The 22473-nt window shown below is 39.4% G+C and overlaps 1 protein-coding gene across 5 annotated transcripts in view; it reads right to left on the minus strand.

Annotated features, from left to right (window-relative positions):
* Window positions 1-22473, minus strand: part of cep104 (centrosomal protein 104) — a 134648-nt gene that overhangs the window by 47421 nt on the left and 64754 nt on the right. For all 5 annotated transcript variants that reach the window (XM_072245347.1, XM_072245346.1, XM_072245351.1 and 2 more), the window contains 4 exons: window positions 16395-16571; window positions 10263-10469; window positions 9864-9980; window positions 1527-1563 (listed from right to left, as the gene is read on the minus strand). In XM_072245347.1, coding sequence (XP_072101448.1) covers window positions 1527-1563; window positions 9864-9980; window positions 10263-10469; window positions 16395-16571 — 538 coding nt within the window. The remainder of the gene's footprint in view (window positions 1-1526; window positions 1564-9863; window positions 9981-10262; window positions 10470-16394; window positions 16572-22473) is intronic.

The raw sequence follows: 22473 nt of genomic DNA on the forward strand, positions 1-22473 counted from the left end.
ATTGCAAATTATTTCTGCTGCAGCACCACCAAATACTTTTAATGTAACAACAAACAAAAGCAGACCAGATTCCTACTTAATATCCCTAATCATTTGCCCCTCTGCTAGTTGAGAAACAGGGAGTCAGCAATGTAAGGCTGGGCGGTAACTGACAAACTGCAAGGGGGTTGGGGAAGAAAGAGAGCATGTGCAGAATATGCTGTGCTTTATGTTGCTCACAGGTGTTTTTGAAAACCTTTCGGCAACAGAATTTCATTCAGCTGCTTGTTTACAGCAGTGCTCAGAAGTTTGTGAACCTTTTAGAATTTTCCCTATTTCTGCATAAATATGACATAAAATGTGATCAGATTTTCATGCAAGTCCTAAAACTAGATAAGGAGAACCCAATTAAATAAATAACACAAACATTATACTTGCTCATTTATTTATTGATCTAATATTACATGTATTTGCTGGAAAAAGTACGTGAACCTCTAGGATTATCAGTTCATTTGCAGGGGAAATTAAGAGTCAAGTGTTTCAACCAGTGGGATGACAAACAGTTGAGTGTGGGACAGCCCGCCCTATTTAAAGAACATAAACCTGGGTCTTCACTATCAAAGTTTGATCTTCACCACACACGTTTACAGAAGTGTACCATGCTTTGATCAAAGGAGATTTCTGAGGACCCCAGGAAAAAAATTGTTGATGCTCACCAGACTGGAAAAGGATTCAAAACCACTCCCAAAGAGTTTGGGCTTCACCAATCCACAGTCAAGCAGTGGTATACAAATGGAGGAAATTCAACACCGTTGTTACTCTCCCCATGATGGCCAACAAAAATCACTAAGTGTAAGGGTTGTAATATTCCAGGAGGTCACAATGAACCCCAAGGTAACAACTAAGGAACGACAGGCCTCTCTTGCATTGCGTGAAGATCTGATCAAATTTTAGGTCATATTTATGCAGAAGTAGAAAAAATTCTAAAGGGTTCACAAAATTTCTAGCACTACTGTATATAGATAAATTATTTTTAAACTATTTAATTGCTATTAAACAATGAGAATTTCAAGAGATGATAATTTGGATGGGAGATGTTGAGCCTAATCCAGCTTCAACCAGTAACTGAGTCAGGTTAAAATTGGAAATTCAATGGTGTAAATGATTTCATTCCCGAGTAATTGCCAAACCAATGGAGTTAAATCAATAGATCCAGTGAATTTTGTTATGTATTTTGTCAAATGTATTGGAAAATTCTCTTAGAACATTAGTGTTGTGGAATATATTTAAAACAATAAGAAATCTGTTTAGTTCCAGTAGAAGAAAGCATGAAATAGTTGTTTACATCCTTTGACTGCCTTGCTCCGTTTAATATCAGAAGCTGAAACATTTTTTCTATCCTGCTTACAACAATTCTTGCTTCATTGTGAAGAGGGAACAAGATCTAAATTTAAATCCCAGCCTCAGTAGACTCATCACTGAAGGATAAGTCTCCAATGGCTTTTCTTTCATATGTGCATTAGTAATAGAAAGAAAGTTACACAAACCTGATTTAGAATGTTTGCTGCCTTCAACATCTTTCCCCTGGCAAAAAATGTGAAATTTAAATCATTAGAATCCCAACAACATGCTTAATTATTGAAATAATCAATGCTTAACATTCAACTGCAGTACCAATGAAAATGCTATACAATTTAACAAAAAACATCCAGAGAAAATATTCTGTTTAAACTACCATACAATGCCTGGCTTCAATGAACAGTTCGGTCAGATCAAAATTGACTGTCCTGTTATGCAAACTATAGTTGGGTTAATTTCCAATTTAAAGACATTAAAATCTTTTTTAAAAATTTAAACAATTCAATACTATCCCAGTCATTTTTATCATACAAATCAAAGTTTTATTACTTTATAAAGAAATTCTCAAACTGAAACTGGACAAACTTATTACCCATTCTGAACACTCCTAAAAAGAGTAATTAGCCTAGAGCTAATCACTTTTCATTCTTGATGGCGGATTTTCTTCCCAGAAGGATCATATTGAACCAGTTTGATTTTGAAATAAAATAATTTGGTTTGGTTTATTACTAGTGTCATATGCACAGAGATACAGTGAACAGTTTGTCTTCCACACTGCTCATACAGATCAAATTATTACAGTGCATTGAGGTAGAACACAGTAAAAAAAAACTGCACACAGACCCTGGATAACACTGATTCATTACAACATGGTTATTCAATTTTTAACTGAAATTTTTAAAACGACAAAAGTGTTAAACAACACTTAAAACTTCTCAAGAGTGGCTGCCATTACAGTAAACAATCAGCCAATGAGCGTGCTTTACATACGTTCTGAGCCACTCCCAACCACCTATTAGTTCATGCCCTGCATCCCATGTGTATTAAGCTTTCTTGCTCCCTCACCAACTTATTGCATTTTTTTTGTAACACATGCCTGGGAAACGGCCTGCAACTTCCACTGAGGGTAGTACAAATGTATTGGAAAACCATTTGCATAGATGTGAAACTGCAATTGGTACAGCGTTTGGAAGCTGGTGAGTGTCAGGTTGATGATGGCGCCTCTTTGAAATTGGCTACATCAATGATCAGAACAATTATAAAAAATACAGACAACATAAAAGCTTCTGCAATGACGACATCAAAGTTATCAAAGGTGAGTCGTTCAAGGAGCCATTTGCTTGAAAAAGTGGAAGACAGACTAAATATATAGGTGGATGACCAACACAACACGCCCCTAAGCCAGCTGATAATAATGGAAAAGGCAAGAAGCACCTTCAATCATATTCAAGAAGATGATACGTTGATAACACTCACAGACAGCAGAGGTTGGTTTGATAGATTTAAACAGTGCAGTAACCTCGATAGCATACCTATCTCTGGTGAAGCAGCTAGTGCGGGCAGTAATGCAGTCCAGGATTTTCCTGCAACAGTAAAGAGCATAATCAAAAAGGACGACTATCCTCCTGAGCTGACATCAATGTAGATGAAATGGGCCTATTTTAGAAAAGAATGCCTTCTCATAATTTCATCTCCTGAGAAGAGAAACGTGCATGTGTTCAAGGCAGCAAAGGAGCGGTTAACTCTCTTGCTAGGAGGCAATGCTAAAGGTGACTTTAAGTTAAAGCCTGTGATCGTGCATCACTCAGAAACACCACGAGCAATGAAAGGTATTTTAAAGTCAATCTACCAGTGACTGGAAATCAAACAAGAAAGCCTGGATGATGACTGATGTTTGCCAAAATTTGTTTGTTTCACATTTTAGTCCAGCAGTGAAGCTGTATTGTTAGGAGCATGACTTTGAACCTAAAGCATTGCTGGTGCTTGACAATGCCCCAGGCCACCCTGAAATCCTGACATGCTTCAGGCCTCTATTCCTGTAGAAGTGGTTTACTTTCCACCCAGCACCACTTCATTACTTCAACCAATGGATCAAGGAGTAATATCGAATTTTAAAGACTACTACTGTACCTTTGTCGCACATTCAAGCAACTTGTAGAGGAAACAAAAGGTCAAGACAAACAATTCATCAGGCAATTTTGAGAAAACTACAATGTCATGAAAGCTGTAGACAATATCAGAGCAGCCTGAGATGAAGTAACTTCAAACTGCATAAACGGAGTGTGGAAGAAGCTATGCAACAACATCTGAGAATTTCAGGCGGAACTAATCGTCCAAAACATCACTGAACTGGCCAGTGAAGCGGGATTAGAGGATGTTAATGATGGCGATGTTGAAGAGTTACTGCATTCTCATGGTGAGAGCCTTAATAACAAAAGAGCTTCAAGAACTGGCTGAGCAACACATCCTGGGTGAATCTGAGGACACAGATAGAGAAGAGGAAACACCAGCAAGAAACCTCACCACAAAATTCTTCAGCACTAACATCACCACGATCACACAGATCATTGACCAGTTTATCGATAATGACCCTGACTGGCAGCAGAGGCAAAGAGAGGTGTTCTTGACATGATTTCCTGCTACCGAGAACTTAAGAAAAGGCAGACAAATCTTGACACCTACTTGAAGGTGGCAGCAAAGTTAGAGGAGAACTCACAGCTTTGTCCCTCCTCTGAAACCACCGCCCGCCTCTCTCCACTGCTGCTGTGAAGTGTTGCTGCTCCACCGATATACAGGTTAGGCTTATTTGCAGGTTTGTTACTCCACAAGTTACTCTGTATACATAAAATATCATATATCTCAGGGTTTTTTTTCCTTCACAGATGTCAGTTTACATAATGCTATAATGCCCAGAGCGCTGATTTACATAGTGCTCCACCTCCAAGGAACTCATCCTCAGTGTTAAGTGGGTCTGAGCGCATAACAATGCAGAACAAAGTGCACAGCTACACAAAAAGTGCAGTGCAGGTAAACAAAGTGCGAGATCATGACAAGGTTAATTGTGAGGTCAGAAGTCCATCTCACTGTACAAGGGAATGATTAGTCTTTTAACAACAGGGTAGAAACTGTCCTTGTGGTACGTGCTTTCAGGCTTCTGTATCTTCTACTCAATGGGAGAGGGGAGACAGAGTGTGACTGGGGTGGGTGGGATCTTCCATAGATGCTGCCTGACCTGTTAACTGTTTGCAACATTTTGTGTTTATATATGTGTGTGTGTGTGTGTGTGTGTGTGTGTGTGTGTGTGTGTGTGTGTGTATATACATACACACACATATAGTAATTAATCAGTCATATAGTAATTATATTAATTTAGCCATTAAATTCAAAGCTTTTATCATTAGACTTTTTAAAATCATATTATGCTTAAGTATTAAATTAGCATTATCTAAAAAAAAATATACCTATACAATACTCTAGAAATACTTGACCTGTAAAGCAGTGTGAAGAATGAGAAGAAATTAATAAAATTGTTCAGCTACTGAGATGGCTTGAAAAGCATCTGTATTTTGTCCAAAGTATTAAATAACTGAACATAATTCCATTAATTAAAAAGGGACATTTTCCACTAGCTTTAATTTCACTATTTGATTAGTTACTCGGCAAAGTAAGGCAGTGACCTAAATTGATATATGATTATGGTTATATTGCAGTGACCTTAGTGACGTGTATCAAACCATTGCACATCTGAAACATTATACTGAATGGTGTCAAGTTTGTAAATTTGCATTATTCATCAAAAAAGTGCCAAGCTCACTACGTATCAGGAAAGAGAAAAGACATTCACCACTTCAAGATGGAGTCTCAGGTGGCAAGACCTCTTGGCTGCAACACAGCCTGGTATGGAAACACCAATGCACTTGAATCAAAATCAGGTTTAACATCACCTGCATATGTTGTGAAATTTGCTGTCTTTGCTGCAGCAGCACAATGCAATACATAATAATAAAGGGGAAAAAACTGTGATTAAATAGTTAAATTAAATAAGTAGTGCAAAAATAAAAGTAAAAATAAAGCAGAGAGTTAATATTCATGGATTCAATGTCCATTCATAAAATTGGATGGCAGAGGGGAAGAAGCTGTTCGTGATTGTTGATTGTGCACCTTCAGGCTCCTGCACCTCCTTCCTGATGGTAGCAATGAGAACAGGGCATATCTTAGGTGCTGGGTGTTCTTAATTATGGATGCTGCCTTTTGAGGCACTGCTCCTTGAAGATGTCTTGGATACTAAGGAGCTAGTGTCCATGATGGAGCTGACTAAGTTTACAACTCTCTGCAGCTTATTTCAATCCTAAATGGAAAATCCTACAAAAAGTAGTGGATACGACCCAGTCCAACATGGGTAAAGCCCCCCCCCCCCCCACCATTGAGCACATCTACATGGAGCGCTGTTGCAGGAAAGCAGCATCCATCATCAGGACCCCCACCACCCAGGACATGCTCTCTTCTCGCTATTGTCATCAGGATAGTAGCACAGGAACCTCCAGATTCACACCACTGGGTTTAGGAGCAATTATTACTCCACAACCAGTGGGCTCTTAAACCAGGTGGGACAACTTTTATGAACTTCATTATCCCAATGTGGATAGATACTGGATATCACCAAAAAAAAGACATGGAATGTGCAATAATTATGTACCCATATTAATAGGTTAAGAGACACGAGGACTGAGGTTATTCGGTGCGGTGCACCTCTGCTGTGTATATTTACTTTTGCCTTTATATTTTTCTCCCTTTTGCTGCTCAATATTTAATTTGATTTTATTAGTGGCCTTTGTGGGTGTGCTGTATTATTTTTTGTTTTTTTGTTTGTAATAAAAAAATATTAAAAAAGATACAAGAGAAATGAAATAACGTACTTACATTTGTATGACCACAATGTGACCAATTGTTTAACCTGAGCATCTATATTGGGGACACAAGAGTTTCTACAGATAGCTGGAAATCCAGAGCAACACACACAAAATGCTGGAGGAACACACTGTAGGTCAGGCAGCATCTATGTTAATGAATACATACATTTTAGGCGACACCCATAGAAATGTTAGCTGTTTATTCATTTCCATTGATGCTATCTGACCTGCTGGATTTCCTTTAGCATTTTGTCTGTATTGGGGTTCTCCATTTCACTATAATTATAATACATGGCATAGAAAGAGCAACATAAATTCATTCATACTAACTGATATCATCAAATGATGCAATAGTACTGAGGGAGCGGAAACTTGCAAAGGGCAGATAGATTAAGTTATAAATAAACTAACAGAAAAGGGTTTCATCCTCTCTAGACCCAACAACATTCTAATACTTTCTTCATGAAGTGGAGCTCAAAACCACAGAGAAGCAGTTATCTTTAGGCATGCATACAAAAGGACGGGCCAATAGGAGTAAGTCAAAGGACATAAACATGCAGAACAGAAGATCAGTCTTTCAGTGAATCCATGAAAGGCATCCAGCCCTGATGGTGTCCCTGGCTGTCTCCTTATCTCCTGTGCAGATCAGTAGGCAGAGGTATTTTCAGACACTTAACCTCTCCACGCTTAAATCCAAGGTTCCCACCTACATTAAGACCACTATCATTTTGGCACCCAAGAAAAACAAGGCAGTGTCCCTTAACAAAAAGAGCCCAGTGGCTCGAACATCACCTTGAAGTGCTTTGAGAGGCTGGCCATTGCACACTCACCTCTGGAGCACTTGGACAGTAAAGACATCTACATTAGACTATTTTTTTTATTGTCTACAGCTCTACTTTCAATACTACAATTTCAACTCGCTTCCAAACTCCTCGACCTGGCATGGCAATACCTCTAATCTACAATTAGATCCTTGACTTCCTAATCAGACACTAATAAGGATAGGCAGCAATAACTCTGCCATGATTATTCGCATTACTGGGGCCCCGCAAGGATGCATCCTCAACTCCCTTTTTAACTCCCTGTACACTCATGACTGCGTGACCGGATTCCACTCTTATTTCATTGACATATTGACAAATGACACCATTGTAGTGAACCATGTCTCAAATAACAATGAGTCGGTGTACTGGAAGGCATTTGACAAGGTACCCCATGCAAGGCTAATTGAGAAAGTAGAGAGGCATGGGATCCAAGGGGATATGGCTTTGTGGAGCCAGATCTGGCTTGCCCACAGAAGGCAAAGAGTGGTTGTAGACGGGTCATATTCTGCATGGAGGTTGGTCACCAGTGGAGTGCCTCAGGGGTCTGTTCAGGGACCCTTACTCTTCGTGATTTTTATAAATGACCTGGATGAGGAAGTGGAAGGATGGATTAGTAAGTTTGCTGATGACACAAAGGTTGGAGGTGTTGTGGATAGTGTGGAGGGCTGTCAGAGGTTACAGTGGGCCACTGATCGGATGCAAAACTGGGCTGAGAAGTGGCAGATGGAATTCAACCCAGATAAGTGTGAAGTGGTTCATTTTGGTAGGTCAAATATGATGACAGAATATCGTATTAATAGTAAGACTCTTGATAGTGTGGAGGATCAGAGGGATCTTGGGGTCCGCGTCCATAGGACGCTCAAAGCAGCTGCGCAGGTTGACTCTGTGGTTAAGAAGACGTACAGTGTATTGGCCTTCAACTATCGTGGAATTGAATTTAGGAGCCAAGAGGTAATGTTACAGCTATATAGGACCCTGGTCAGTTCCCACGGGAGTACTGTGCTCAGTTCTGGTCACCTCACTACAGGAAGGACGTGGATGCCATACAAAGGGTGCAGAGGAAATTTACAAGGATGTTGCCTGGATTGGGGAGCATGCCTTATGAGAATAGGTTGAGTGAACTTGGCCTTTTCTCCTTGGAGCGACGGAGGATGACAGGTGACCTGATAGAGGTATATAAGATGATGAGAGGCATTGATCATGTGGATAGTCAGAGGCTTTTTCCCGGGGCTGAAATGGTTGCCACGAGAGAACACAGGTTTAAGATGCTGGGGAGTAGGTACACAGGAGATGTCAGGGGTAAATTTTTTACTCAGAGAGCAGTGAGTGTGTGGAATGGGCTGCCAGCAACGGTGGTGGAGGCGGATACATAGGATCTTTTAAGAGACTTTTGGATAGGTACATGGAGCTTAGAAGAAGGGCTTAGAAGGGCTATAGGTAAGCCTAGTAATTTCTAAAGTAGGGACATGTTCGGCACAACTTTGTGGGCCGAAGGGCCTGTATTGTGCTGTAGATTTTCTGTTTCTGTGTTTCATAACAACCTTCCCTTCAAAGTCAGCAGAACAAAAGAGCTGGTCATTGTAAATGCAAATGTTTACATCAGTGGTGTTGAGTTCAAGACGAAAACTTCAAATTCCTAAAGGTAATGATCACCAGTAACCTATCTTGCTCCAACCATGGTGAATGGCACAATGAAGAAAGACCATCAGACCCTCTGCTTCCTCAGGAAGCTCAAGAAATTTGGCATGTCCTCTTTCACTCACCAAATGTTATTGACATACTATAGCAAGCATCCTATCTGGACACTTTACAACTCAGTATGGCAACAGATCTGCCCGTGACTACAGGGAACTGCAGAGAGTGGTGGACACTGCTTAGTACATCTCAGAAACCAGCCTCCTCTCCATTGACTCTGCCCACACTTCTCAGTGGCTCAATAAAGCAGCCAGCATAACCAAAGAACCCAACTGCTCCAGACCTTATACCCCACCCCCCAAATGCTCATCCGACAGAAGACACAAAAGCCTGAAAGCAGGCTCAAGGATAGCATTTTTCATTGATATAAGACTACTGAATGTTCCCTAGTATGATAATATGGACTCAATCTCACAATCCTCATCATTATGACCTTTCATTGTATTGTCTTCCTGCAATGTACTTTCTCTCTGTGACCACTACTCTTCATTCTGCACTCTTACTGATTTAGTTTGTACTACCTCAATGCACTGTTGTACTGAGTTCACCTGTATAAACAGTCTGTAAGGCAAGAATGAACTTTGGTACATTTTGACAATAATAAACCAATTTACTAATTAACCTCCTTATAGATCTATATTCAGTATGGAGCACTATATTTTAGGAAGGACATTTTGCACAACATAACTGAAGAATGCAACAGGGTGGTAAGAACCACTATTCACTGTCTATTGATTAAACAAGATTAGAGCTTGTCATTGATGTTATGGAACTGTGGTGTGTATTAATATAGCAAAATTACAAACAAAACTTAGTGGGTAGCACAAAGTAACCAATTAACATCTGAGCCATATGACAAAATGAATTTCTCTTCTTTTGTCTGTTCACCTATCATCTCCAAGACAACAAATGATTAAGCCCATTGGCCATGTGAAAAGTACAGAACAACATGGCAACTCATTTAGTCCATCATGTTTCTTTTGGCTCCTTGAGCCATCTAATTAGTCTCTCATTTGGATTTTAACCCCACTGCACATTTAATTTATTGCTTTCCTACCAACAGTTGTAAATTGCACCTGAAGTCACATTTATACACCTTTTCAGTTTGGACTTCTGCCTGCATTTCTCTCAATGCTGCTAGCTGTTCCTGAAGAGCTCGAATTTCCTCCTTCTTCCGCCTCTCTGCCTCTTCGGCAGCTGCCTTTTTATGTGCCTATCAGAAACACATGACCAAATAAACCATTTAAAAACATTTGTATCTGCATGAGTGATCATTACTCAGATGGCTTTCAATAATTTTTAGTATCATTTCCCCTTTCTTACATCGTTTTTAATGAATTGCGATGCTTCCTTAAAAAAGTCATCTTTCATTTATATCATCCAATAACTATTTAATTTTCTTGAAAGTCAGATATTTTCTGTGAACTGGAAAGTGTTAAAAGATAAAATAAAACATCAATTGACAGAAGCACACTTCCACCACTGCAGAACTTACTCGCTGTTCAGCTTTTGTTGGCTTCCCATCAATTTTTGCGAACCCATCAAAAAGTGATTTGTACAGCACATTTTTGCGAATATTTGCATCTTCGGATGGAAGGTAATGCAAAATTGCACTCCTATGCTGTCGATACATATCAAAGATAATCCGTATAGCTGTATCTCTGACTTCCGATGCTGAGTGTTCCAAAGCTTCTGCTGCAAACTTAGAGAAGTTTGAGAGATTATTCATTATCTTAATCAAAACAAAATATATCTATAAATATTCAACCAGTTTCCCAGTAGGAGCCACAAAAAATCTTTCCTTCCACCAACAAAATGACCTGAAAGGTGTACTGAATTCACTCACATATGACACTTCCAATTATCGCCATTGGTTACAGAACATTTCTTCCCCTTATTCCAACTCTCAAACTCCTTGTACTTGATCCAGTACTCTTTAAGCAAGAGTACTTCGATAACTACAGCTGTACCAGTGTTAATTACAATCACATTGGGGAGCCTGGAGTCACAGAGGCCAAACTGGACAAGAACAAACCAGATCTAATTCCCTCAAACAAGAGAGAATCTACCTCGGTCCTGTTGAAGGATCTTACCCTGAAACGTCGACTATACTTTCTTCTATAGATGCTGCCTGGCCTGCTAAGTTCCTCCAGCATTTTGTGTCTGTTACTCTCATTCCCTCAAGACTGGTTTTAAATATTTTGTTTACAAAAGATCAGTGGCAACATCACCACCATTACTAAGAGCAGTTTTTAATTCCAGTTTTATTTAAAAATAACAACTGACATGGTGAAATTAGAACTGTATCAATAACCCAACTCTCTGGAAACAAATCTAATAACTTAAGTCATTCAAGAGTCCCAGTCCAAAGAATTACTCTCATTAATTAGACAAATTTGATTAATTAATCAGAACTTTCCTGTTGTATTGTTGGCATGTATCAAATTACAGTCTTCTACAGATGTTTAACTTGATTCTTTCCCTGCATTACCACTAATATAGCAACACAGATTCCCTAAAAATCACCTTGAAAATTCTTGGAGAATCTTGGCAATCTTTTTACTAGCTTAATTTTTCACTGGATGGATAGCAGTTATCTTGAAAATCCTCAGCAGCAACAGCGTGTATGAGTTTTTATCTGCCATCAGCCTTGAAGGATCACAGACACACATGCTTCCCTACTGATCTGTGCTTCTGCCAGAGACTGGGACTTAAGCACCATCTCCTTGCCCAGCTGCAGATAAATTAAGGTATCCAGATATACAATCACTTTCAAACAGTTATGCTACCTATATAAAACAAACAGACTTATGCTAGAAGGGCTCGCACAAAGCTATTTTGATAGCTGCATTCCTTTTCTTAACATCCAAGCTGGCATTGCCTGTCCTAAGATTTTACTACTGGGCAATTAATATCCGATACTTAATATTTTGGACACAAGATTGGAATACGACTCCAAGCCCACATTGGGAAAACCTTGAAGGCCATTCTGTACAAGGGATTTCTTTAGCCTCCATTCATTGCCTTTTGCACTATCTAAAATGAATAAACAAATTTTCAACCCTATAGTTAAACATACATTGTGAATATGGTTTCAATTTTGTAAATTTTTTGGCCTGAATGAATTTATGTTATCAAGTCCTATTATATCTAATTTCTTTTTCCAACCTTCGGTAATGGACCAAGCCTTTTTGATATGGAAAACGAAAGGCATGTCTTCGTGATTTATTTTTGGATAACTGCTTTATATCTTTTGAGCAGTTATCTGAGAAATTTGATTTGCCTAGATCACATTTTTTTAGATACTTACAAATAAGAAATTTTTAAAATATTACGTTGCCTACCTTTCCGATTTCCAATCCTTCTGGCACTCTTGATAAAATTTTAGGTTTTAATCCTTTGCAGAAGGGATTAATAGCAATAATTTATGATATAATTATGAAATTACAGCCAGATATATCTGATAAAATTAAAAATGAATGGGAAAGGGAACTTCAACTTTCCCTACCTACAGAGAAATGGGATAAAATTTTTAATTTAGTTAGTACTACTTCTATATGTGCTAAGCATACTTTAACACAATTTAAAGTAATACACAGAGCTCATATGTCCAAAGATAAACTAGCTCGTTTTCATTCCCATATAAACCCTACCTGTGATAAGATGTCACTCTGAAGTGGCTTCTTTAACTCATATGTTTTGGTCCTGTTCTCTTTTGGAAAAATATTGGAAAGACATCTTTGATATTATTTCAACAGTTCTATGCTCTGATTTAAAACCCCATCCTATTATGGCAATCTTTGGATTGCCAATGGTAGAACATAGACCTTCGTCTTCTTCAGCCTGTCGAATGATAGCTTTTGTTACTTTAATGGCGAGAAGGTCTATTTTGTTGAACTGGAAGGAAACTAATCCTCCAACTACATTCCAATGGTTTTCTCAAACCATATTAAGTTTAAATTTAGAAAAAATTAGAAGTGATATTTTTGACCCTTCGGTTAAATTTGAAGAAACTTAGAAACCTTTCATGCAACATTTTCATATAATGTAATCTGACCTTTCTGAATCTTTTTTCTCAACTTAAATTATATGATGAGAGGAGCGGAGTTAACGACATTATTGAACGTGTCCGATACAAGCTGTTGGTCTAGCCCTGAACAACAGGAATTCTGCAGATGCTGGAAATTCAAGCAACACACATCAAAGTTGCCGGTGAACGTAGCAGGCCAGGCAGCATCTGTAGGAAGAGGTGCAGTCAACGTTTCAGGCCGAGACCCTTCGTCAGGACTAACTGAAGGAAGAGTGAGTAAGAGATTTGAAAATTGGAAGGGGAGGGGGAGATCCAAAATGATAGGAGAAGACAGGAGGGGGAGGGATGGAGCCAAGAGCTGGACAGGTGATAGGCAAAAGGGGATACGAGAGGATCATGGGACAGGAGGTCGGGAAGAAAGACAAGGGGGGGGGGGGGACCCAGAGGATGGGCAAGAGGTATATTCAGAGGGACAGAGGGAGAAAAAAAGAGAGTGAGAGAAAGAATGTGTGCATAAAAATAAGTAACAGATGGGGTACGAGGGGGAGGTGGGGCCTAGCGGAAGTTAGAGAAGTCGATGTTCATGCCATCAGGTTGGAGGCTACCCAGACGGAATATAAGGTGTTGTTCCTCCAACCTGAGTGTGGCTTCATCTTTACAGTAGAGGAGGCCGTGGATGGACATGTCAGAATGGGAATGGGATGTGGAATTAAAATGTGTGGCCACTGGGAGATCCTGCTTTCTCTGGCGGACAGAGCGTAGATGTTCAGCAAAGCGGTCTCCCAGTCTGCGTTGGGTCTCGCCAATATATAGAAGGCCACATCGGGAGCACCGGACGCAGTGTATCACCCCAGTCAACTCACAGGTGAAGTGTTGCCTCACCTGGAAGGACTGTTTGGGGCCCTGAATGGTGGTAAGGGAGGAAGTGTAAGGGCATTTGTAGCACTTGTTCCGCTTACACGGATAAGTGCCAGGAGGGAGATCAGTGGGGAGGGATGGGGGGGGAACGAATGGACAAGGGAGTTGTGTAGGGAGCGATCCCTGCGGAATGCAGAGAGGGGGGGAGGGAAAGATGTGCTTAGTGGTGGGATCCCATTGGAGGTGGCGGAAGTTACAGAGAATAATATGTTGGACCCGGAGGCTGGTGGGGTGGTAGGTGAGGACCAGGGGAACCCTATTCCTAGTGGGGTCCTGTTTTGTTTTCTTTTCTTGGGGTTTTTTTTAACCTTTTTCTTTTGGGGTTTTTTTTGTTTATATATTTTTTTTCTTTTTATTTCTTTTTTAATGTTTAATCTTATTATGAGTTTGGAAGTCTTTTATATCTATGTTACTTAAAATTCATTTTATATATGCTGATGAACATTTTTCCAATCTCTTTGTACCAACTTTGTTATTGAGTTTATAATTTTGAAAAATTAATAAAAAGATTTAAAAAGGAACATCCAAGCCAATACTGCATATCACTTGCTCATCCACAGCTCTTCAATTAAACTTCCAAACAGCTTGAAGGGAAAGTCAGGTCTAACACAAGGACAAAAGTTCCTTTTGGTATGGTCAAGTTCTTTTTATTGACCACAAATCTTTTGCAAGGAATAGTCCAGTAATTTGCTTTAAATTGTGTTTAACTAAATGAAAATACTGTTCTTTAACATTATTAAAAGAAAGCAGGAGAGGGAGAGTGAATTAGATGGTTCATACAGATTAGATGAATTGCCTGTTTCATTGACCCAACATTCTATGCATCTGGATCCCAAATAGCCTCAACCTTCATTCAAAACTTGAATGCACTTAAAACATGAAAAACACTTGCCCTTTTCTCAGTGAGAATACCCAATCCACATTTGTAATATCCCTTTGAGTTCTGAAATGGCCTTTGAATGCCACTGCTTAGACCAATTCAAGATAATGAATACAGCCCCTTTGCTATCCATGAATGTTTTCCAACAACAAATCTTCTGTGCAAACAGTTAGTGCCCTTTTCATTTACATAATAAAAGCTAAACTCAGGACATCCTCCCCCTGCCACAGTGTTAGTTAGCTCACCAGGTGTGACTAAAATATCTGCACCTAAACTCAATTTTGACTTGCCCACCAGTATTATAATTCCTACTGTTTAACACCCAAGAGCTAAAATCCATCCCAATTTGCACACTGAAAATGTTATATTACTATCTTTCATCAACCTCTTTCCTCCTTCACAATTCACTCAGTGTTAGTAGCTCTTTAGATACAAAACAGTAATTATGAACTAGATTAAAAAGTAATATAGAACTGCATTCTTCGGCTTATTCAAGCAATTCTAGTTACAAGGTTTTATAATCCAAGTAGCTATACAACAAAATCTCATATGGAGATAGATGGCAAGTTTTCAGTATTCTATATAGCCTTTTATCAATAAAGCACTTGGTAAATATCCAATAATTTAAAGTTTATTCCATCTTGAAGCAATGTCAGGATTCAGCATCCCTAGAAAGGTAGACATTTCTCCTGCCAGTCACTTTTCTTGGATTAAGAGGTTTGTGGCAGCTGTCCAGATGCAGACAGCAAATTGACAACTATAAAAACCTCATCCAGGCTATCCTTAAGTCCCACACCAAGAATGTCTTCATTATCTTTCAGTTAAAATCTTTGACAATTAGAATCCTTTGAAACCTTTGAAAAGAGCTACAAACATAATGCACAACACACTTACACATTCAAATTTAGGATATTGAAGCCAAAAAAACGCCTTCTTTTTGGTCAACAAGCTCCAATTCAGTTGAGTGGGCAAACAGCTATACAAAATTATGCAGGGTACAGATAAGATCTTTTTCCACTGAGGTTGGGTGAGACTAGAACTAGAGAATTTAAGTTAAGGGTGAAATATTTAAGGGGAAAACCTGAGGAGGAACTTTGTCACACACAAGTTGGTGTGAGTGTGTTCAACTGCCAGCTGAAGTGAGGGGATACGGGTTCGATTGTAATATTTAAGTTTGAATAAATACATGGATGGAAGGGGTATGGAGGGCTACAGACCATGTGCTGGCAATTCAACAAGGCAGAATAATAAGTTTGGCATGGACTTGAGGGCCCTCTTCTGCCAGTATGACTCTGTTGTTCTCTGCACAGGGGGGAAAAAACCTGCCCTTTGATAAGTATACAGAAGCACCAGGAAAGCACTAAATGGATCCTGCTTGACAATGGACTATTCAATTTTTTTTAAATGAGGAAATTAAATCTGTTTCCATTTGCAAACAAGAGGCTAAAAGGTAATGCATCAACTTACCCCAGGGTGTAACACTGTTTTATTAAACTGTAAGAAATTTCCTGAACACTAGCTTAAGATTTGCTGCACTATTACTTGTCATGCAATTTACACCAAATGGGTTATAAATAATATATTCAGATGACAATTATATTAAAAACATTTAAAATAAATTCCAACTCTCCGCAGGTCAATATGGACAGAAATCTTCTATCCCATGCCAGAGTTGGTGGGAAAATAGGAGAGAGGAAAGAGGCCTATTTTTAATTAGATATCCTCCTTGGATTTAATATTTGTGCAAAAATGCTCACTGATCCCCGAGGATTTGCCTGTCACTGCAGGGTTTCACTTACCTTCATGACATTGTCTACATTGAAGCCACTATTGTCTGCGCCCAGCTCCTTCAGTAAACGCTCCACCAATTCAATCTGATTTATTACCAAGCGGACTGGAACTTGTGGTTTCAGAGGCTGCATTAACTGGGGTGGGATAATATGAAGCGGTCGTACTTCTTTCAGCAGTGCCATTTCCTGTGAAGGAGAACATGTTTTTTCCCCAATATTGTTGCTTACTTTCATAAATATCAAAGCTGTCTTATCAAGGACAGCACATTTGGTCACTTATTACATAAGTTGGCATTAATAAATTAGAAACTGCAAATAATATTTTTACAGTTATGGGTTCTTATAATATTAGTACTGCTCAACTATACTTTATATCTAGCACCATCATTTCACCACTGAAAATGTACACACTTGCTATTTCTAAATCATAACATGAAATGACATTTTTCATAAAGGTAAGGATTTCTCAGTTCCACCGGACCAAACAATAGCTCCCAGACCTATTCTTAGCCTTTTTGAATATGGTTTGGTAATAACATCTCCTCCTCAAACAGTATAGCTGCACCACAAGGTTGTGTGCTTAGCCATCTACTCTACTTGCTTTATACCTATGATTGTATGACTAAGTACCACTCCAATGCCATATTTAAGTTTGCTAATAACACCACTGTTAATGGCTGAATCAAAGGTGGTGACAAATTGGTACAGAAGAGACTGAAAATCTGGATGAATGGTGCCATAACAACAACCTCTCACTCATCAGCAAAACCGAAGAACTGATTATTGACTACAGGAGGAAGAAGCTGGAAGTCCATAAGCCAGTCCTCATTAGAACATCGGAGGCAACTTTAAATTTTTTGCCATTATCATGTCAGAGGATCTGTACTGGGACCAGCAGAAAGTACCATCACAAGGCATGAAGGCACCTCTACTTTCTAAGAAATGTGCGCAGATTTGGTATGTCATCTGGAACTTTGACAATCTTCTATAGCACAGTGGAGAGTATCCTGACTGGTTGCATAACAGCCAGGTATGAAAACACCGATGCCCAAGAACATAAAGCTCAAAAAAAAGCGGTGGATATAGCCCAGTCCATCACAGGTAAAACCCTCCCCATCATTGAGCACATCTACAAATGCTGCCACAAGTAAGCAACATACATCATCAAGGATCCCTACCATCCAGGCCATCATTTCTTCTCGCTGCTGCATCAGAAAGGAGGTACAGAAGCCTTACCTCCCATGCCACCAGGTTCAGGAACAGTTATTACCCTCAACCATTAGACTCTTGAAGCAGCATGTCTAACTTCACTCACCTCAATTCTGAACTGACTGCGCAACCTACGGACTCACTTTCAACGACTCGACACTCATGTTCTCAGTATTATTTGTCTACTTTTCCTATTTGCAGTTTGTCTTCTTTTGCACATTGCCAGTCTTTGTATATAGTTTTTCATTGATAATATGGCATTTCTTTATTTCTCTGCAAGAAATGAATCTCTGGCATGTGCATTGATTATAAATTTACTTTGAACTTAGTGTACTTCAGAGTGACAGAAGATGCCATTATTTCCTTAGGCAGCATGGGAGTGGTACATTACTAATTTGTGTTGGTGCAATACAACAAACTGGTGTATGGAAGGCTAGGGCTCAGCTATGGGTCAATGGGACTAGGCTGAATAATAGTTTAGTGTGAGCAAGATGGGTTGAAAGACCTGTTTCTATGCTGAGGTGCTCTATGATTCTAAACGTCATCATACCGCACAGCAACAGGTCCTGCGGCACACTGAGTTCACACCAACTATCAAGTGCACATTTATACGAACACTATTTTCTTTTCCCTACATTCTCATTAATTTAGAATTGGGATAATTTATAATGGCCAATTTGCCTAACCCACACTTCCTTGGAATCGGGAAGAAACTTGAACATCTGAAAGATATTCGTATGATCACAAGGGCAATCTGCACCATTTTGCAGGCCAGTTTTGAAACCATGTCACTGAAGACGCTCTACTAGCTGCACAACTTTGCCATCCTAACTGTGTTAATGTGATTTGGATAGCACCAAAGTTAGAGTTTTCTTATAATCTCTTTTACAAAAAAAGGCAGAAGAAGAGTACTGCTGAAATCCTCCAGTCAAATGTGCAATTTGGGCAAAGCACATAAAAGCTTCTTCATGTTAAGGTGCAACTTTTTTTCCCCCCCAATAACTGAGGGCGACAACCTCCCACCCCCCATACCCCAAACACAGCCAATGTTCATTTGCCAGCCAAAGATGATTTTGGCTGCTTATGAATATGCAATTTCAAAGCTTTGACATATAGTCAAATAATCCCAAATAAGTTGATATGCACCTTCATCATTTAAAAAGCATGACAACAATTCAAAGTTAATCACTGGCAACACACAAGCCTTTTCTTCATAGCTACAGTACATTAGGTAAGAAAGACACAAAGTGCAAATTAAAGAACATCTGTCTCAAAGACATTTCACTACTACCTGAAGAAATGATCGATGTGGCTGTACAAATGCAGCCCTGAAGTTGTTAAACAGTCAGTAAAATCAAACCAATCAGGATCCCTACCCAGAATTCTGTTAATATAGTTAAGGTAGGTGGTAATTGGCTAGACACTTTGTTTCACCTTTCAATCAGAACTCTCAAGTGCATTCCTACCAAAGTTACTTCACTGTGCTTCCACAATCAATATAGCAATCTATTCCATCAATGGAACAAGACCAGAAGTTACCAGTTATCAACAAATAAATTGGTATATATGAAAATAAAAACAGTAAGTGCAGCACCATAGAGTAACCAGCAACTGGGTTCAATTCTCCCCATGACCTTGCAGGTTTCCTCCAGGTGCTCTGGCTTCCTCCTACATTCCAAAGACGTACCAGTTGGTAGGCAGGTTAATTGGTCATTGTAAATTGTCCTATGATTAGGCTAGGATTAAATCAGGGGATTGCTGGGTGGCACGGCACTGTATGTCAATAAATACATTTACAGTAGCACAAACATCTGAGAGGAAAAGAATCAACATTTCAAATAAATGGCATGTTAGACCTGGGGAAAATTAGATATAAATGTCACGTTTGAGGGGAAAATCTTTAAGTGGTAACCAAAAGAGACCAAGGAAGGCAAGCTGTGGTGTTGGTAGCTGAGAGAGGGTGGTAATTACTACTGAAAAACAGTTGTTATGATTAAGGGTGAAGAGGAAAACAAAACTGAAAGAAAATTGAGCCTATAAAAGCAAGTGTCAGTAATTACCTCATCAAAAGTAAAAAGGAAAACAGAACAAAACTAACCATCAAACACCACCTAGTGGATTCTGGTTAATTGAGTCACTGGTTAACCAAGATACCCACTTTCTTGGGACAAAAACCTAATCAAGAAAATAGCAAAGATTCCCTTGATTATTTGGTACACTATACCACTTAATTGGGACAGGACACTGTTACCAAATAGTTTCTAACTAGCATCAGTCGCGTGCACTTTTGTGGCCGTTAAGACACATCATATTTATTGTGTACAGTTTTTAAATAACATCAGTTGCACGTGTATATGTTCAAAATCAGTGATTTTTGTCACTGAGAGCTGGCAAGAAATAAGCAGTTATGAAAAATCAGATCTAACTATCTTGCCCGCGACATCTTCAAGCATTCAGGATTGGAGATGCCAGGAACTGAGTGAAAATTAAACGATTTCACTATTTCCTAACCAGTAAGGAATTATGAAGAATTTACTGATATTGTTCATTTACAGTCAATGAAAAGAACATGGCAGCATACACTGGATGAATTCCTCCATGGATAACTACAAGGAAATAATAGTTTTATAGTAGTAGTATAATAATTTGTTCTGTATTTCATTTAAGCACATAAATTGTTACTCAGTAAAAACAAACTGCAGTAGCATCTGAACCTGCACTCTGGCAGAAAGCTTTGGACCAGGTGCTGCACGGCTGTCCAGGCACTCAGTGTTACCTGTATAACATCAATGTTACTGGTAAGGAGGACAAGGAACATCTCCAAAATCTCAAATCAGTGTTAAGAGGATTAAAATATTATGGGCACAGAGCATGATGCAATAAGTATGAATTCATTAAACCAAGCATCACTTACTGTGGTCACACCATTGATGCACAATGATTACACAAGTGTGTTGAGAAAATTCAAACAGTGATGAATGGCCCAAGGCCAAAGGACATTTAAAGTTCAAAGTACATGTATCGTCAAAGTATGTATACATGAAACAACCTTGAGATTCGTCTCCTTACAGGCAGCCACGAAACAAGAAACCTCAAAAGAACCCATTTAAAAAACCATCAAACGCCTAATGTGCAGAGGGAGGGAAAAAATCATGCAAACAATAAAAATAAGCAAATAGTTTCAGAAATTAAGTTTTATGAAAGACACAAAGCCAGGAATCACTGCAGACGAAAAATGCCACCGCCTCAGTTCAGCACAGAGTTGAGTAACAGCATGAGCGGCAAGCAGAACTGGCCCTTGCCTCACCTCCTGTCCTGACACCATGACCTTTTCAATCTGGCCTAGTGTTTAAATTGGCCAAACATCAGTCACTCCTCATTTTCGAACTGCTCTGGGGCCTGAACCCCTCTGCCACAATTCAGCCCGGCACTTAAATTGATCTGACATCGGGACTTCCCTCACTCTTTGGGATGCCACGACTCTGCCTTGACAATGCTTCAACCCCACTCCACCTTTGCTTGCTTTGACCATGCCTTACCTGCGCCTCTGTCATTGCTTTCCTTGACCATTTCTTCCTCTGCTTGCTTCTCAATTGTTAGAGTTGATCTTATTAATAATGTGTTATTAGTAAGGTATTTAATAGTTTTCCTTGCTGCCAGTTAGTTGTCCCTGGGCATCACCAGCAACATCTTAAACCAGAATCACAATTTTTGGTCCTTTTTAAGATTTGTCAATTACTTATTCAAGTTCTTGTCAAACCTGGCTACTGTGCTCCACCCCTTGAACCCTTTTCGACAGATCAAGAAGAAATGGCAATGGACTAAACAATGTGAGGTGGCTTTACAAAAGGTAAAGGAAATAACTGAAAAATTTACAAAAAAGGGCACACTACTTGACATATTCTCCCTGATGCAAATCTAGAGTCTCCCTATTACAGGACAGATCATCCAAAGAGAAACCAGAAAAGACTCCACACTGTGTCAGGTCTACATGGCCACTCAAAATGGCTGGAATGAGCAGCAGAAATTCCAGTTTTTCCATTTTTACTAGCACAGGGATGAACTTGCCCTTGATGAAGGTTGCTTTTTGTTGGGATTGAGAGATGTTGTACCATCCAAGCTGAAAGTTAAAAGTGTTGGAAGAACTACATGCTGGTCTTTGAGCACTGTCAAAATGAAAGGGTTTGCTCTAAGCTTTATCTTGTGGCCTAGGATAGATCAGCAGATTCAGCAGCTTGCCGTGTCCTGTTCGGGATGCCAAGGCACCCAGAAGATGCCAAGAGCAGCACCTCTGCATCCCTGGGAATAGCCTCCATTGCCCTGGCAGTGTCAACTGTTAGAGAAGAAAGGTGTCCGAACCACTTTGTACTGTCCCATAGTCAACTCCTTCAATCACCATGGAGGAGGCCCCAAAACCTAAGATTGCTTCACAGCCACAAGCCTCATCTGCCAAGCAGAGTGAACCAATCCCCCCCCACCCGACTTGTAGCATTTGTACTATGTAGTATAAACATATGTATTTTATTTATAAACCAAATACACACATTGACTAGAGAGCAAAACATAACATATTTGAGTTGAGATGCATTATATATTGAGATTTTCCCGCTGTCCTGTGTTTTTCTTTCGATTAGCTTTGGAGTTACAAAACATAACAAGAAGTACCCAATAGAGTAGCAAAAAAAAAAAAACCCATCATTGCTGATTCTGCAGTTACTGGTGAATTGTCCAGATGGACAAAAGGCATGCAGGAGATCAATTTCAGCAAGTGCATCAACAACTCACAACACCTCAAAGAGGATGCAAGTCAATAGATTGTCAATTTGAGACTTCGTCGTGTCTACAATTATTACTGCCATTGTTATTTGGGTTGCAGCAT

This window comes from Mobula birostris, chromosome 27 (genome assembly GCF_030028105.1).
Source record: "Mobula birostris isolate sMobBir1 chromosome 27, sMobBir1.hap1, whole genome shotgun sequence".
Lineage (NCBI taxonomy): Eukaryota > Metazoa > Chordata > Chondrichthyes > Myliobatiformes > Myliobatidae > Mobula > Mobula birostris.